At 39.3% G+C, this 16,538-nt stretch overlaps 1 protein-coding gene across 1 annotated transcript in view; it reads right to left on the reverse strand.

Moving 5' to 3' along the window:
• The window catches only part of LOC139728752 (pre-mRNA-splicing factor ATP-dependent RNA helicase DHX16-like), a 31,380-nt gene extending 15,126 nt beyond the window's left edge, over window positions 1–16,254 (reverse strand). Inside the window, exons 1-13 of the mRNA XM_071639693.1 lie at window positions 16,169–16,254; window positions 14,304–14,544; window positions 13,737–13,865; window positions 12,951–13,036; window positions 11,222–11,384; window positions 9,511–9,683; window positions 7,636–7,759; window positions 6,258–6,392; window positions 5,373–5,456; window positions 3,917–4,126; window positions 2,411–2,521; window positions 1,048–1,163; window positions 211–352 (exon numbers count right to left, since the gene is read on the reverse strand). Of these exons, the coding sequence (XP_071495794.1) occupies window positions 211–352; window positions 1,048–1,163; window positions 2,411–2,521; window positions 3,917–4,126; window positions 5,373–5,456; window positions 6,258–6,392; window positions 7,636–7,759; window positions 9,511–9,683; window positions 11,222–11,384; window positions 12,951–13,036; window positions 13,737–13,865; window positions 14,304–14,501 (1,671 nt within the window). The 5' untranslated portion in view covers window positions 14,502–14,544; window positions 16,169–16,254. The remainder of the gene's footprint in view (window positions 1–210; window positions 353–1,047; window positions 1,164–2,410; window positions 2,522–3,916; window positions 4,127–5,372; window positions 5,457–6,257; window positions 6,393–7,635; window positions 7,760–9,510; window positions 9,684–11,221; window positions 11,385–12,950; window positions 13,037–13,736; window positions 13,866–14,303; window positions 14,545–16,168) is intronic.
• Between the last annotated feature and the right edge of the window lie 284 nt (window positions 16,255–16,538).

Genomic DNA, 16,538 nt, shown 5'->3' on the forward strand with positions numbered 1-16,538 from the left:
CTGATGTCTACATTGTGACACAGGGCTTAAAAACAAGAATTTACTTATCTGTTTGCTGTTGTTGTTGTTGTAATAATTTGAGAATTCAATCTACAACTCTAAAGTTTTCATTATTCAATACAGATGCTGGATACTTCCTGCAAGTTATAAAACATGTAAATGGTGATTTACAGGATATGAGGTATATCAAACACATGAATGTTCAATCACCTCGGCAAATTTCTCAGTGTCCAGCGTGGCACTGGATATGAGGAGTTTCAGGTCCGGTCTGAATCTGGAGATGTCCTTGACCAGTCCGAACAGGATGTCCGTGTGGAGTGTCCTCTCATGGGCCTCGTCCACTATCAGCACTCTGGACAAATATGAATGGCCATAGATTGTTGTCACCTGTGAGAGGTAGCTATGTGCATTTTACCTTGTCATTTGTGTATTGTGGCACAAGTGGCTACAGACATTTCATCACACTGCAGCATCATGGAACTAATAGCAAACTAGATATCATCTGCACGGTCAAACTAGTCTAAATTTCATCTGTCTTTAGCAGCACCTTAACTCCTTGTGTGCTCAGTGTTGATTGACATAGAAAACCCAATACTGTAAAAGTAGATATTTTAGCGCGAGTAATTTTTCGTGATTGGTCGGGTAAGATGGATTTTGCGTGTCTTTATTTCCGCGGAATCAGGGCATTACCTACGGGAACATACGGCATGCAAAAATATTCGCATGCTTTTATTTTCGCGCAAGCATCTGGTTGCGTGAAATGCGCGAAAATTTCAACACCGAGAACATTTCCACTTTTACAGTAGCTTTATTCACAAAGCAAGAAATGCTACAGTGGACTTTGTGCCTTCAACAATATTGAGTGATCTCATTGACAAATTCAAACCTAACCTATTTTGAACAAGAGTAGAAATGTATGCTGCTCCCACGCTTCATTACTTTGATCATATTGTGCATGATGTCTTGGACATATTTTTGCCAAAATGTCAGCGAAACCATGTCAAGTTTTGAATACCAAGTTAGAAAAACTGAGAGAATTGGGCTCACTTGTAACTGGCAAGATCTGGCTCGCCGAGAAACTCACGCAGCAGCATTCCATCCGTCATATACTTGATCACTGTCCTGTCTGATGTGCAGTCCTCAAACCTGATGCTGTATCCAACCTGGACAGAAAAAGCACGGGGACACAATTTCACTTTACTGTCACACTGACAGACATGCTTTTGTACTGCATACGCTAAAATTTTGGCAAAAATCTCTTTACGGATTACTACGCTGTACTTGTCTTGACATTTTTGTGTGTTGTTAATTTGCCAGTGGCAAGGGTGGAGTAATTTGTTACTTCATCCTTCACAAAATAAATAAGAAGGAGTAGACTCAATAGGAGACAATACTAGTACTGAATGTTTTTATGCAGTGATTCCCTGTACATATTAGAACAAGAAATGCGTTCTGCATTTGAGGTACTGCCCAAGCATAGCATGTTGTTGTGCCCCAGATATCACTTCGTCATGGCCCACACATGCTATTCATGTTTTGAAACTTTCGGAGTGCATATAAACAAACACTTTACTACTTGCTGGTGAAGAAAATGTAAATAAACAAACAAACAAACACCTACCAATACACAATTCGTCATATTGACATATTCCAGAATTGAAGGTGAAGATTAAAATGCGATTCCCCACTTCAGAATACAGAATTACCTAACACTATATAACATTTTTTTAAATAGGAAACTAAACTACAAATAACACACCGTGCATTTCAATAAAATTTGCACTGCATCTGCCAAGTACATACACTGTCATGCTATGTATCAAGTTAATTTTATGCTAATTTTAAGCAATTCACATGAAGCAGGTTCTCTTAACTACAATATTTTTTTTTTTAATGTGAAGTGTTAAGTAACACAGTGCATAGAAACATGAGATTAAAAGCTTTCCATACTTAAAGGGACTATACAGTACTGGTTGAGGCGGGATTCATGTTTTGAGCATTCGTAAGTGAGATAATGAGAAACCTCTTATAAAATATGAAAGAGCATGTAATCTCAAGAAGGATTCAACGTTTGTTTGATGAAAACTGGTTTTCAAAGGGCTGAGATATTCAAAAAAGTGATAATAATAAAAGGCGACAGGCCACGCCATTTATCAGGATCTCTTTGTTTCACCTTGTTTTTGGATATCTCAACCATTTCCAAACCGATTTTCATCAAATAAAGTTTTGATACCCCTTAGAATTGCATGTTCTTTGACATGTCATAGAGTGGTTTCTGAATATCTCGCAAAACATTAAAAGCTAAATCCTCACCTCAACCAGAACTGTACACCCCCTTTAATGGATATAACTAATTTTTAAATTACGCATTCGAAGATGTGAAAGAATACACAAAAAGCTGCATTCTCACCTCGTTTCCCAGCTTGACCCCCATCTCTTCGGCCACTCTGGCAGCCACACTCATGGCCGCCACTCTCCTCGGCTGGGTGCAACCGATCTTCATCCCCTTCCTGGTAAAACCCTGCAATCATGTCAGGTTATCTTTATCATCGAGTAACTCCATATTATAAAATTGAGCCCAATGCACATGTTTGCAGTCACGCCAGCAGTCAGCTACATCTACAGTGTATACTGCAGTTGATGCTAATATTACCTAACATTACCACAGAAAGTTATCACATTATTAATGCTAGGCAAAACATCAGTACCCTATTTATATAGATGAATGAAAAGGTAGAAGGATAGAAACATACCAAAGATTAAACAAACTCATCAACCTTATTACTTGAATTGCTGAAATTCTTGTGTCAAGTGTTGACACTGTCAATGTAGATGTAGGGCAATTTGTTAATCAGTTCCAAAACTCATCAACAGCTACAGAGAGGCATTCAGAGACATTCAGGACAGAAAGATAGATATACACAAATACTAACTTGACAATTGGATGGGTAAATAGTGTAGCTGGCTACGTGGATGGAATGGCAGTTAGGGTTTGATACATATACAGGAGAATAGACAGACTCACAGAAAATTAAGCAAATATGACCCTGCATCACAAAACCAACAAAAAGTCGCCAGATATAGATTTTTAGTCAAGGGGAGATTCTAAAAGAGCAGACTCTAAGATTTAAAATGATGTACATGTATAACTCAATCCAAATGGACTCTCCTAGAATCTGAATATTGGAAAGAAAGCACACACTCTCGGAAAGTGTGAACTGAGAAAAGAGGCTTTGAAGTATTCGGGTCTATTCAAGCGCTTAATCTTTACCAAGCTGCCTAGCTGTGCGATGAATGGGACAAAAAACATGATGTTAACCACTGGAGTAATAACATAATAACACTGAAGGGATTATAACATTAAGCTGTAATGAAGCATACTTTATTAACACATTCTGTTTATGATAAATGCTCACTTTGAAAGCAGCAGCATCATTGCTTCTAAATTTATTAGAGTTGAAAGTAGAGAGTGTGTACAGGGTTTTTAAGAAATGAAAAGGGGACTCTATCAAACACATCTAATCACACTATTCTACAAAAAAAAAAGTGTTTGAGGAAAAACTGCTAAAAACACAGTTTCCTGTTTGTTTTATGATCCCAAACTTTAAAATAATGTGGGAGAAGTCTTGCTCTTTATGAAAATACGAAAAACTAAAAATTGTCTAGGTTGACCCATTTCACCTATTTTCAATCCTCACTCAAAATCGCTGCCTACGACTTTTGTTCGTTTTGTGATGCATGGTCACAAATGATCTTCATTTTTTAATTTCTTTTTCACTTTTGCATTTGAGCATTTTGTCAAACATCTATTGTGTAAAAAATTTCATGCTCGCAAAAAAAAAAGTATATGTATATATACATATATATATATAATAGTAATAATTGAAGCTAAAATACCAGCTTGTTCTGTGCTCACCGATTCATGAAGGTACTGAGTAATCTGGGTGGTCTTCCCCGACCCCGTCTCGCCCTCGATGATGAGGACCTGGTGTTCCTCGATGGCAGCGATGAGGTCCTCCCTGAAGGGGTAGATGGGGAGACTCTTCCGCACCTCCTGGATGGATTGCTTCTTCCTGTCGGCGGCAGACATCTTGGGCGTGTCATCTTCATCATCATCATCATCGCTCTTCATGATGGAGAAGAAAAAATATGGAAAGATGCAGCAGATATTTCACATTGAAATGCCTGGTTGCCAAGAGCAACAGAAGAGTACTGCTCACAAAGTAATACAGGGTAATCTTGTCATACCAGGGACCTGAAAACCTCAACAATTACCTTGTTATATCGGGTCATTTGCTATATCAAAGTACAAAAACAATGAAATATAATCAGAAGAATCGGGACCTTCACGATCAGTTTACAATAAGAGGGTTTTGTTGAATCAGACCTCTTTATAACAAGAATCTGGTGTATATATATACAAACAAATGCAGATTTCACATTAATGGCTGTCAATTCTTGATTATCAATCAGTTGCAATAAACGCCTGCAGAGCTACACATTTGTTTTGAATACCTTAACGCACTATTAAGGATACCTCCAACAATAGATTGTCTACACGTCAAGATGACTAAAATATAAGCATGAATTGTGTGAATCAACACCATGGTCTTGATAGTGTGTCAGTGAGGTATATGTATTCACACAAACATGTAACTCTAAGCTTTAAAAAGTTAGGGATGTTCCAAATGGGTCACTACCTTTTCCCTTGTATGCTGTGTGGGCCAGAGGAATGCAACACAATTCCAAACTAGAAAAGCACTCTGAGAGCGCAGACCTCCGCCAAGCAGCTACTTTCCACCGATGATCTTGCTCTTCCATAGAGATCAGTGACTTCCACCCACTGAAAAGTCGCCCGATATCCCAATATAGAAACCTTTGTTACGTCATAAACCCTCAGCTGCACGGCGCGCCTTGCCCTAGCAGAAACTACAGCACGCATTTTAGTGCGCGCATGAAAACCTAAAAAATGCGCAGCTTGAACTCCTAAGTTCATTGACCCTACCTGCCAAAATATCAAAAATCCTTCATAAAATCCATTAAAATTTCCGGATCACTACCAAAATTTAATCATATGTTCCTTGTGTCATTCTCTACCTTTCCTGCAAGTTTCGTTACAATCCGTGTACAACTTTTTGAGTTATTTTGCACACGGACAAACAAACAAATAAACCAACGGTAATGAAAACACAACCTCCTCCCTTGGCGGAGGTAACAATTCACAAAATCTTCACTGGATGAAAAGAAATGGGACCAGAGGAGAAAGAAAGGAAAAGAGCACAACAGCAGGAAACAGAATGGCAAGGTTCATAAAGCTATGCTCAAAATTGACTTTCACCATCAACTAAAGGCACACACATTTACATACATACCTCCCCCATAGTTCCGGGGGTAGTGAAGGCTGCCACAAACTCAATCTCTTCAAAATCATCAACAATGAGGTCATACTCCTTTTGCTGCAAAGTCGAGAGAAGAGACAAAAATATATTGTGGGCTTGCAAACAACTAATGTTATTTGTAACGTAAGAAAACTGCTACATATTATGTTCAGATAATTATTGACAAGAATCAGAATGCACATATCTGAGAATAATAAGTATTTCTTCATTACAAGACTTTCATCTGTTTAAACTTGTTTTCTTCTGTCTATCCATATTTCTGCATTGCACAACAATTTCACAGATTACCTAAATCGAATGTATGATCTGCACTATGAACAACCATAATCCCTAATAAGTTCAGTCAGTAATTTAGAACTCTTTTAATGCTCCCACTTCTCCATGGTATTTTATTCGATGCAAGATTTCTCATAGAATGTCAGCATCACTCTTTGGTCTCTGTTTTTGTTTTGCATTAATTCTTTAATTTAGTCTAAAGAGGCATCATGTTGAAACTGAATAAAAGGTTACAATCACAATGAGCGAATGATGAAACATTGTAGCAAAAATATATGGTAGAGGGAAATCTTGAAAACAAAAGTTTCTCTGGTTTCCTAAGGAAACCAGTGCTTACCATATTTTTCTGCTTGGCAGAAAGTTATGAAATGTTGTAGCAAAAATATATGCTTGGGATATACCTCTAAAAACACAAGCCTTCCTGGTGTCCTTGGCAACCGGTGTTTACCTTATGTTTCTGTTTGGCATCTTTGGCTCCAAAGTGCATCTCTCCCTGTCTCATAAAACAAAGTTTCTCTGGTTTCCTTGGTAACCAGAGCTTGCCATATGTTTCTGTTTGGCATCTTTCGCTTCAAAGCTTACCTTATGTTTCTGTTTGGCATCTTTGGCTCCAAAGTGCATCTCTCCCTGTCTCACGTGCGCCTCCTCCCACTTCTTCTGCTCGTAGTTCGGTGCCATCTCCTCCCCGACTGGCTCCACGTACTTGTCTGCGGGTTTCTGTTTCAGTGAGAGAGTATTGGGCTTTTAAAGCAAAGATGATGGCATCTGGACAGCAGTGACATGTTTATGGCCTTCAAGTCTCTTTAGCATAAAAATCACTGGCAATTTCCAAAAACAGGAACCAATTCAGAGCTGTGGAAGTCAAGGTTGTTGGACTGATATGAAAACGATATCAAAATATAGATAAAATATGCTGTAACTCTCATCCATTCATTCATTATTCCTTACTTCTAGAAACGTCATTCCATAATAATTCTAAAATGTCAATAAGAGGGATTGAGAATACAAATGCAGATTTGATAACATTCCATAAAGTTCTCAATACAGAAGATCTCAGTGCACTGTAAGAAATTGTGTTTGACCATAGAGCAGATTTGGATATCAATATTAATCATTTTTTCTTTGGTTAAAGCATTATGCTGCTTCTAAAAGCACTCTCTTTTGAAAGGGTGTCATTTTCTCCTCTGTCTTCTCAAAAGAAAGAACCATCTTTCGACTCTTTGTGTGCCTCCGTTTAAAAGTCCTGTTTACCTTTGGGGACAATGATTAAAAAAAGGTTCCATATTTTACATTTGGTGCATGTGCGTAGGTCTGTTGTATCACAAAGCATCCTACCATATAAAAGTTTTTGCAATAAAGGCTGAAATATTAGGAGATATCAGTATTTTTCTCATTAATCCATAACTGTAGACGGTTTAGTCTGGAAACATTTTTATCGTAACCATTGTTCACATTTTGTGTATTTAACAATACTCATCATCGATTATACGGATTCAAATTTTTAGAGTGGTCGTTTCTATCCCTAGCTCACATTTTAGAACTATTTTAAAGCAATAATGCTGGGTTTTTGTTTCTTCTGCAAATGGTAAATTATGCCTTTAATCTCCCTGTTTGCCACCCTGTTCTGGGACTGCATAACATGAATGCTTTTGGAAAACATTGTGTTCTTCCAAAGTCGTTTAACTGTTTATAGATGTGTTTATGCCAGAAATGCAGTGATGCAAAGTTGTAGACAAAATTGCAAGCTTCGCTGTGATGTAGATTTCATGACAAAGCTATGGCTACAACGCTTTCAGTGTACTGTGGTATATTGCGATTTATTGATCAGTTTGTGCGTGGTTGTGCGCGTGAGTGAACTATGCGAAGATGACGTACATTGACCCGAGTTGGGCATGAGAACGTGGCATAGAAAAAGTTTTAAAATGAAGGTAAAATGAAGACACGAACAGTGATTTCTTACCTCGTCATCCCGTGGCATGTAGTACCTTCCTTCTCGTTCTTTGTCACCAGCTTTCCTGTGCTCTTTGGCCAATTCCAAGACAGTCCTTTTGTACTTCAGTTCCTTTCTCTCTCGGTCTGTCAAGCTGTGAGAGGGAATGAAGGATGGATTGATAAAACATCAATCCATCCACCAGACATTAAAAGTATTGCTTGTTGAAACTATAGCCTTTAACAAGGTTTGACTCTTTTGTTATGAGAAATTACTACGTAAACCATGTGTAGATGGTCTAACTTAATTTGTTACCATGGAAACAAGGTTGCAGAATTCTTGAAGGTCAAAGCAGATCTTGTCTCTCTCATAGGTCTAGCTTACATGTATGCTTTGTATCTGAAACATGGTGAATTTCAGTAGAAAATAACAACCCCCATAACCCTTTTTAATATGTACAAGTATAGCAAATCACTAACAAAACACAGAATTTGATCAGAGAAGCACCTTTGCATTATGTGGTAATAGACAGACATTTTTACAAGCATCATAGACCTTTTTTATTACTGTTTTGAGAGTTTTACTACACTTTCATTTGGCTGAGCATTTGTCTACGTTACTTAACTAAAGATGACCATCTTAAATAAGAAGCAATGACAACAATATGCCAAAGGTATGCTGTTCTTGGAGCTTATAATAAGCCAGTTCGGGGTTTCTGTTTGAGCACGAGCAGAAAAAGGACCCCGTTTACAGTGTGGGGCTGGGCCAAGCCGCGGCCGAGCCCAGCCTCAATTGCGAGGCCGGGCCCCGCAATTTTGTCCGTTTACACTGCCGGGCTCGGCGGCGCTTTTGATTCAAACCTTTCGATATGTTGTCGTAGTGGCGCTCTGCTTGTAAACAAATGCAATTTGGTATTGTCTGGTTTTCAGACCCTTTGCCCAATGAATTCCGTGGAAATGAAGTCGCCGTTCGGGCAAAGGCCTTTGCCGAAGGAAAAAATCCTTTGCAGGACAAAACCACCTTAAACTATACTAGTTTTCGACGTTGAGGGGGTTAATATCCTCAACAACGAAATAGTACAGGCAAAGGGTTTGGAAGCCAGACTAAAATTGGCCGTGCATTTGGCCCAGTTTACGTTTACACTGAGAAAAGGCCGGGCTCGGCCGCGGCCGAGACCACCTCAAGAGCGAGGCCAAATGCGAGGCCAATTTTGGCCTCGCATTTGGCCTTTTGCGCGTTTACACTGAAGCGGGGCTGGGCTGAGCCGCGGCCGAGCCTCGAACTGTAAACGGGGTCAAGGTCATTTGTACCGAGAGACAGGTTGGTTGTTAATTTCACTGAGATAAGCATCTGTAATGCTATGATTATTCACGGAATCCTTATAAATGAGTGCCTGCCAGTACATCCACCTGACAGCAAGCCTGGTATTTGGCAATGCTAACAGAAAAAGTTTGTTAATGTATTCAAAACAGCACAATGAAATAGATGCTTCCCAAAGTGTTGATTGATGAACCATTCTGGGCCACTTCATCTACACTGGTTCATTCTTCGTTAGAATATGAGTTCCAAAAATTGCTATGTTGGGCAAGCTGCTGCATTATGTCGCTTTGAATTGAGTGAAGTGCCTAACCAACTGAGAAAATGAAAGGTCATTTGTACCCATGTGCACATGAGTTATCTCCGAACTAGCTTAATCAATTTTAATTGATTTTTGTCAAATGACCACTAATTTTGCAAAAATATCCTCTTGATATACACAACACAAAAACTCTTTGACCAATGGAGAATACATTCTTCATGCAACCAACATGTAAATATGCTTCTGACATGTAAAAGCATATCAAGGTTCAGAAGAATGGTTCAGCATGGGTCTGCGTGTGTACGAACTGCTCAAATTTCACTCACTTTTCCTGGGCAAAGAGGTACTCCTCATCTTGTATGTCATCTTCCAGTTCTTTGAGTTTGCCCTCCCGACGCTCCTTGAGGTACCGCTGCCTGGAGCCCTTCCTCAGGTCGGGGACCAGCTTACGCCGGTCCTCCTCAGCTTGCTCCAACCTCCTTTTAGCCTCCTCCATGGCCTGGAAATGGAGGGGTGCATGGATGGATAGATGGATGGATGGATGGATGGATGGATGGATGGATGGATGGATGGATGGATGGATGGATGACAGATGAATGGATGGGTGAATGGACGGATGGATGGATGGATGGATGGATGGGGAGATGGATGGATGGATGGATGGAGGGGGAGATAGATGGATAGATGGATGGATGGATGGATGGATGGACGGGTGAATAGATGGATAGATGGATGGATGGATGGATGGAGGGGGAGATGGATGGATGGATGGATGAATAGATGGATGGATAGATGGATGGATGGATGGATGGAGGGGGAGATGGATGGATGGGTGGACGGATGGAGAATAGATGGATCGGTAGACGGATAAATGGATGAATGGAGGAGTGTTTAGATGGAATGCGGAAAGCACAAAGGATATACGTAGATATAATAACTTTCTTGTCCATAGGTCCCTGTATACTAAATTAGTTCACCTGTGTCTGTACTTGATGCCCTACAATGGAGTCATGTTGACAAAAATGCAAACTTTGTGTATGATTACAATTATTTCCTATTTTCTTCCTGCTGTTTCTCCTCAATAACAGTGATGCTACATTAACAGGTTAGGAAGTTATCATAGTTTTTATGCAAGATGCAAACTGATCAATATGTGAGAAGTGAATACAAAAGAGATACATAATAAAGAAGAAGATGCAACTTTCCCAGCCATAGATTCTACTCCTTGAGGGTGAGCTCACACAAGACGATCTTGTGACACCACATTTCACACTGAAGAAACCATAGCATCAAGCAATGATTACCAACCCAGCATCTACAGTTAAAACCACTCTCTTAATACAGAATGCTTGCAAACTACTGGTTTCAAAAGGCCAGTCGTGACGTCACATGGTTTGAAGTTATACGAAGAAAATCATCTCAACATAACTCCTACATACGATTAAATCACCTGTCATGTCTGCAGCACAATGGATGTGATATGTAAGGATCAGGTAAAAGGGTAGCCTTTTGTCAAGGCCCTCTCGCTGTATGGTGAAGAGAGCCCAACTGAGTGGGGTTGCGCGAGGGCCTTTTGAGATCTGCTTTGCATTCTTTTGTTAGCTCTTTGAATTACCGACTTTTGCTCCCCGATTTCAGGAGCAAAAGTCGACCAATCAGCGTGTCTGTCTGCTCGAACCCGATGCGAATGCATGCCACAGACCCACAGAACTCTACACAGAGAGAGGAGGAGAGGGAGTATGTACAGTTCTCTGTGCACAGCCCTCCGCGGATGGTCAGTGATGCATGCGAACAGGCGTGACAACACCAAGACTGAGCATATGTGAGGATGTGGGGAGCGCGCCATTCCATTGGTCGGCCAGAACCCGTAAATATGAATATTCAGTAGCGTTCATGTGTCATGAATAATAATGTCTGAAGCAGATCTCAAAAGGCCCTTGCGCTGTCGCGCTCGGCTGGGCTCGCTTCGCTCGCCCATTACAGCGAGAGGGCCTTGACAAAAGGCTAGTAAAAGGGAGGATGCACTATCGCTCTCACCTTTTTGCTTCCTTTGTCGGTGATCTTCTTTGTCCGTTCTTTGTCCTTGTTTCGAAGTCTTGCTGCAAAGGCATCTCTTTCCTCCATGTCCCTCCTTCTCTCCCTCTCTTCATCGTCCGTATCGTCCGACTCTGAGCTCAGCTCCCTCTTGACCTTTGCTGGCCTATTAGGTTGAGAACAGAGGGGAACAAGAATGTTTCCAGTTTCTTTATTTCACCAAAGCAAGGAACATATTAAAAAACAATACATACATCAATATTCGGATACGATTACAAACATATCAATAATACAGTGAAAAGGAAAAAATACAACAGAAATAGATTGACAATTACACATACATAGGTTTAACAGATATGCTATGGTAGGTAGCAGCCAGAAAGGAAATGTCCCTTATTTTTAGCTGACCTAAAATCATTCGTTCAATTTCAATTATCTATAGTGTGTTCAACTTGAAGTAAAACGTAAGAACAGGAAAAGACAAGACAAGACAAGACAAAACAAAACACACAATGACAATAACAAAATACGGGATGTCTTGAATCATAGAGAATAAAAGATTATACTCTTGACCTCAATGAGTTTGGCTATAATTATAAAAGAGAGTTTTTTGTAACCAGATTCAAATGTATTCAAAGAGTTCGCATTACGAATTGCACAGGGGAGAGAATTCCACAGGGTAGGACCAAAGTAAATGATAGATCTTTGATAAAAAGAAGTACGGGATAGAGATAGGTGAAAATCATTCGCGGATCGCGTGCTATAATTATGAATTTGATTATTAAAAGTGAACAAATCTAAGAGAGTCTTTGGTAATAAACAATTTTTACACAAATACATAAAAATGCCAGCTTGATATTTGTACATATCATTCAACTGCAATATCTTCAGGGATAAAAAATGTGGCTGGGTATGGGCAAGAAAAGTGGCATGGGAAATGATTCGTATTGCACGTTTTTGAAGCACTAAAAGTCTTTGAATGTAACATTCGTGAGCATTGCCCCAAACAGTTATTCCATAATACAAATGAGGTAAAATTATAGCATTATAAATTGACTTTCAAACAGATTTTGGGAGAAAACTAAGTTTATACATTACACCAATATTTTTTGATAATTTATTACTAACAAAATTAATATGATTTGACCAATTCAATTTATTATGCACGGTAGCAGGAATTACTGGTATAGCAACAGGCACAGGAAATCCATGTGCCTGGCTGCTCGGAGCTAATAAATTCAGTCTTTGGTGGTTGAGATATGGCTGGCCATGAAATCATAATCTATTTCATTACAAATAGTGTACACACACACACACACACAAACATGGTAGTCATAATTGCTTGGATATAGGGTGAAAAATATGCTCATGCCAATGACGTGCACATTGTGGTAACTCCATCAATTGAAGCATGCAACTGAGTTGAGCCATAAAAAAAACAAAACAAAACAAAACTCTGAAACACTTCAGTGTTACATTTCAAACAATGAAAGTTACACATTTTGTTCCAACAATCATCATTTGTGATTATACCATGATGTGTATTCCCACGTTGACAGCTGTCACAGACTTCAAGCTGTGAGATACAGCACCGCAGAATCTATGGTGTTCTCATTTCTGAAACAAATGCATTTCTCCCACAGGTACTGGTATCTCACATGTACATCAATCATGCATTAAAAGTTACATCACAGCTATCCACGGTCTATGAGCTAACTTTCCATACACTAACCTTTTAAATTCTGGTTCACTGTCTTCATCGCTGCTTTCCTGCTTCTGCTTTCGGATGTGTTGTCGTTTAGAAGATTTCTTGTTCTGCTTTATCACAGGAGACAAAGGGGTTGGGGGAGGGGTGGTATAGAATAAAGGAGAGTAAGAGACTTACAGCGTACAGAATGCTTCAATCTGTTTATATTGATTTATTACTCAAAGACTAGGAGCTCTAATCACTAGCCAGTAACAATTAATTCACCATCTATATATTTTTCTTTTGCTATATCAACATCTGTCACCAGCTGTTGTCTATCAATGAACACCTCGCCAACCAACAATGTGCATATTTTGGGCTCAACACACATGAGGTGTGATCTACATCAGATTCAAGACCAAATGTTATCCTGTATTCAGAATGGTGGTTGTATTGCACTAGTCTCCAGAAAGAATGGCAGATATTCTTTTTTCATTGTGAAACTCATAACCAAAAAAAAAAAGGCTTTTCTCTTTATTTCTTATTATAATTGTCTTCTTTTTTTAATGGGAGGTAATTCCTATGAACCCTTTCATCTCCAGGAACTTCACCCAAGTTCACCTAAAAGTAGACACCCATCCAACAAAGTTTGTGTTTGCATACTATACAGATTAGCACGGGTAGGTCTATTATCAGAAAAATTAGCAAGTGCCCTGGAGCTACTACTAAAAAGGATCAGCAATGATCAGTTCATGGAATAGCATCTAGATATTTTAAACTGTAGCATGTTTAATAGAGTAACAGTGAAAATACTCAGACCTTTTCTCTGACCATCTTGATAAGCTGTTCTTCTTCCTCATCATCTTCCACTAGCTGGTAGGATCTGTTCTTCTTTTCCTGCTCTATGGCCAGCCTTTCTTTCACTCTGTTTGGGTTCTCCTGTTGCTGCTTGCGTGGCATCTGAGTTTGTTTCAAACACATTCACAAAACGAGCTCCTTTTCAATAAACAATACCTGATGCCTTTTTATGCTCATGAATGTATACAGCAGAGCTTCACTAACATCAGTTTCGGAAGCAAATATGAGATGGAGGCATTACCTAAAGATTGAAAAAAACATATGAAAAGAGCTATATTTCTTTATTTATTATATAAAAAATAAACCAATGAACACTATCGAACTGCTTTCTTCAGATATACAATTGTATTTACAGAAATTTATTTCTTTGAATCTATTTACGGTGTATTTGTTATACGTTCCTTTCAAACATCAAGACACTTTAAACTCCAATAGAGCTTTTAATCAAAGATCAGTTTATTCCACTAACATCAGCCAGAAAAAGCATACTCGGGTCTCTATAGCAACGAAGGAAAATGGTTACCCTACCAAGGAACTTACTCGGTTGAAAAGGTCATCTGCAAATTTGACCACTGCATCTGAGATGTCAATTGTCCCAGTGTCCTGGATCTTCTGCACCAGGTCAGAGCTACTCCTTGACCGCTTCGCCAAGCCGATGAGGAAGTCAGCAACGTATCGATCACTGATTCCAAGGACATCATGGAGTTCATCTTTGACCCACTGCTCAGTGCTTGCCATGATGATTCCACTGTCATGAGTGAGAGTCAAGTGCTCTAATTTTCTGAAATAATTAGAAATTGGGTTTTATTAGTGAACCAATTTGAGTTTCTTCATAAATTTAAATCTAGATTTCTACTGCCATGTCAAGACAATGTTTGTTGACAACATTGATAAGACTTAGCACTGATACTGATAATGTCATCAGTAGAATCAGGAAATCTAAAATCTAGATTTCTAAAATTTACTGTTTGGTATTTGTGTAGTGAGCACTTGCACTGCATTGTAGTTTAACAATGAATGTGAAAGATAATCACACTTCCAATAATCTCTTATGGAGTGTGAGTTGTTCCTGAGCTGTGACATTTACTTACATTATTTTAATACAACGGTGCACCACCACAACTCGCAGTACAGTTGTAGAGCCGGCCTCCAGACTCCGGACACTTATCACTTACCGCAAGCCAGCAAATTTTACTGTCACAACACACACATATCACATCATTTCACATACTTGCTCAGTCGTTCACAACAGGAAAGTGCATTAGTCACTTCCAAAAATCCATCTAAAATCCTGAATTTTGCTGTCAAAAACGCAAGATTGGTGCAACTTTTCCAGAGCATGCGCGAATTAAGTCCCGCGTTAAGAATCGGGGTCGCCGAAAAAGCGCTTAAAATTGAGAAATAGGCTGTTCTGTTGCCATATTTTTTGCATATCATAAGCTCAGAGTGTGATGGTAGATATCCTTATAAACACAAAACAACAAAACTCTGTACGTTCCGATGCAGTGACTAAATACAAATTTGTAAACAGGGGTTGAATGCAAGTGCCGACTCGCCAAAATTCGGACACAAACGGGCATTGCAACATCCCCGATGCAACCTTGCGCCAACAAGGTATGGCGCAGCACATTTTTCAGCGGCCTTGCACGCACATTGACATTGTCATTGAATGCGCAGAGTGCGCGTCCGGATTCTGGTGGATTATCGAGGTGGTAATTTTGGGAGATTTTGTGAAATTTTATGATGTACATACTACATTGTATTTATTTAACAAAATCAACATCGTCAATCGAGATAAAACTTAGATCTAGTAGTTTGATATATTCATGGCATTGATTATTGAAGATATAATATTATTGTATGTATTATGTGAGTGGTCTAGTTCAAATTGTACTTATAACTATCATTAAGTTTGTTGCAGTGTTGCCAGTTGGAGCAGCATAAACCATCGATTTTAACATTTGTCGTTGTGACATTCATAGGCCTTCATTTCAGCTTAGACCTAGTAACAAGTAGTATGTTAGACAGAAAAATCTGTCTGGTGATGTCTGTCCGGAGGAATTTTTAATCATTTTTTTTTTTTTTTTTTTACGGCTTTCGAGCTTTCCCCCGCATAGGAGGGGATTCTATGAAGCCATACGCTGTCTTCATGGAACATACAATGTATCCCCGACGACAAGATACAGACCAATCTTTCGGTCAACATCAATCACTGATGATGCAATGCTAAGAACAATACATGAATTGTACCGAGTGGGGCTATAGATCCTCTAGTGTACTTCAGCTCAATGGTTGATATTTTGATTTAAAAAAAAGAACAACAAAAACCTGCGATTACAAACAATAAGCGCTTACAGCAGCAGTGGAAAGTCGTAAGAATGGGGAATATAACGAAGACATCTTACCAATCTTACGAAATAATAACACAAGTAGCGTGCAGAGCAGAGGAACTCGTAGGCTATCTTGCCAAATAACGTACGTCGAACGTGTGTTCATTCGTGTACAAAACTTCCCGTGACGTCACTGTCGGATCCCTGAACAGTCCGACCCTAGACAGCTCGGCTCGAAGACCCTAAACAGCTCGGCTCGAATACCCAAATCCCAAATCCCTTACAACAGTATTGCTTTAATCCGGTAATGTGGTATGCAAATGTACTTTGCCTTGAGAGTTTTGGTTTAAACTCCAAAATAGTTTTATTCTATGAGAGTGTAGCCCCGAAGTGAACAGTAGGGCTTACAATCGGAGGGATCAAGACTTCTACAAGAATCTGCAAG

The sequence above is a fragment of the Diadema antillarum genome, unplaced genomic scaffold, assembly GCF_040938485.1.
Source record: "Diadema antillarum isolate AM-2024a unplaced genomic scaffold, OU_Dant_1.0 seq00000197_RagTag, whole genome shotgun sequence".
Taxonomy (NCBI): domain Eukaryota; kingdom Metazoa; phylum Echinodermata; class Echinoidea; order Diadematoida; family Diadematidae; genus Diadema; species Diadema antillarum.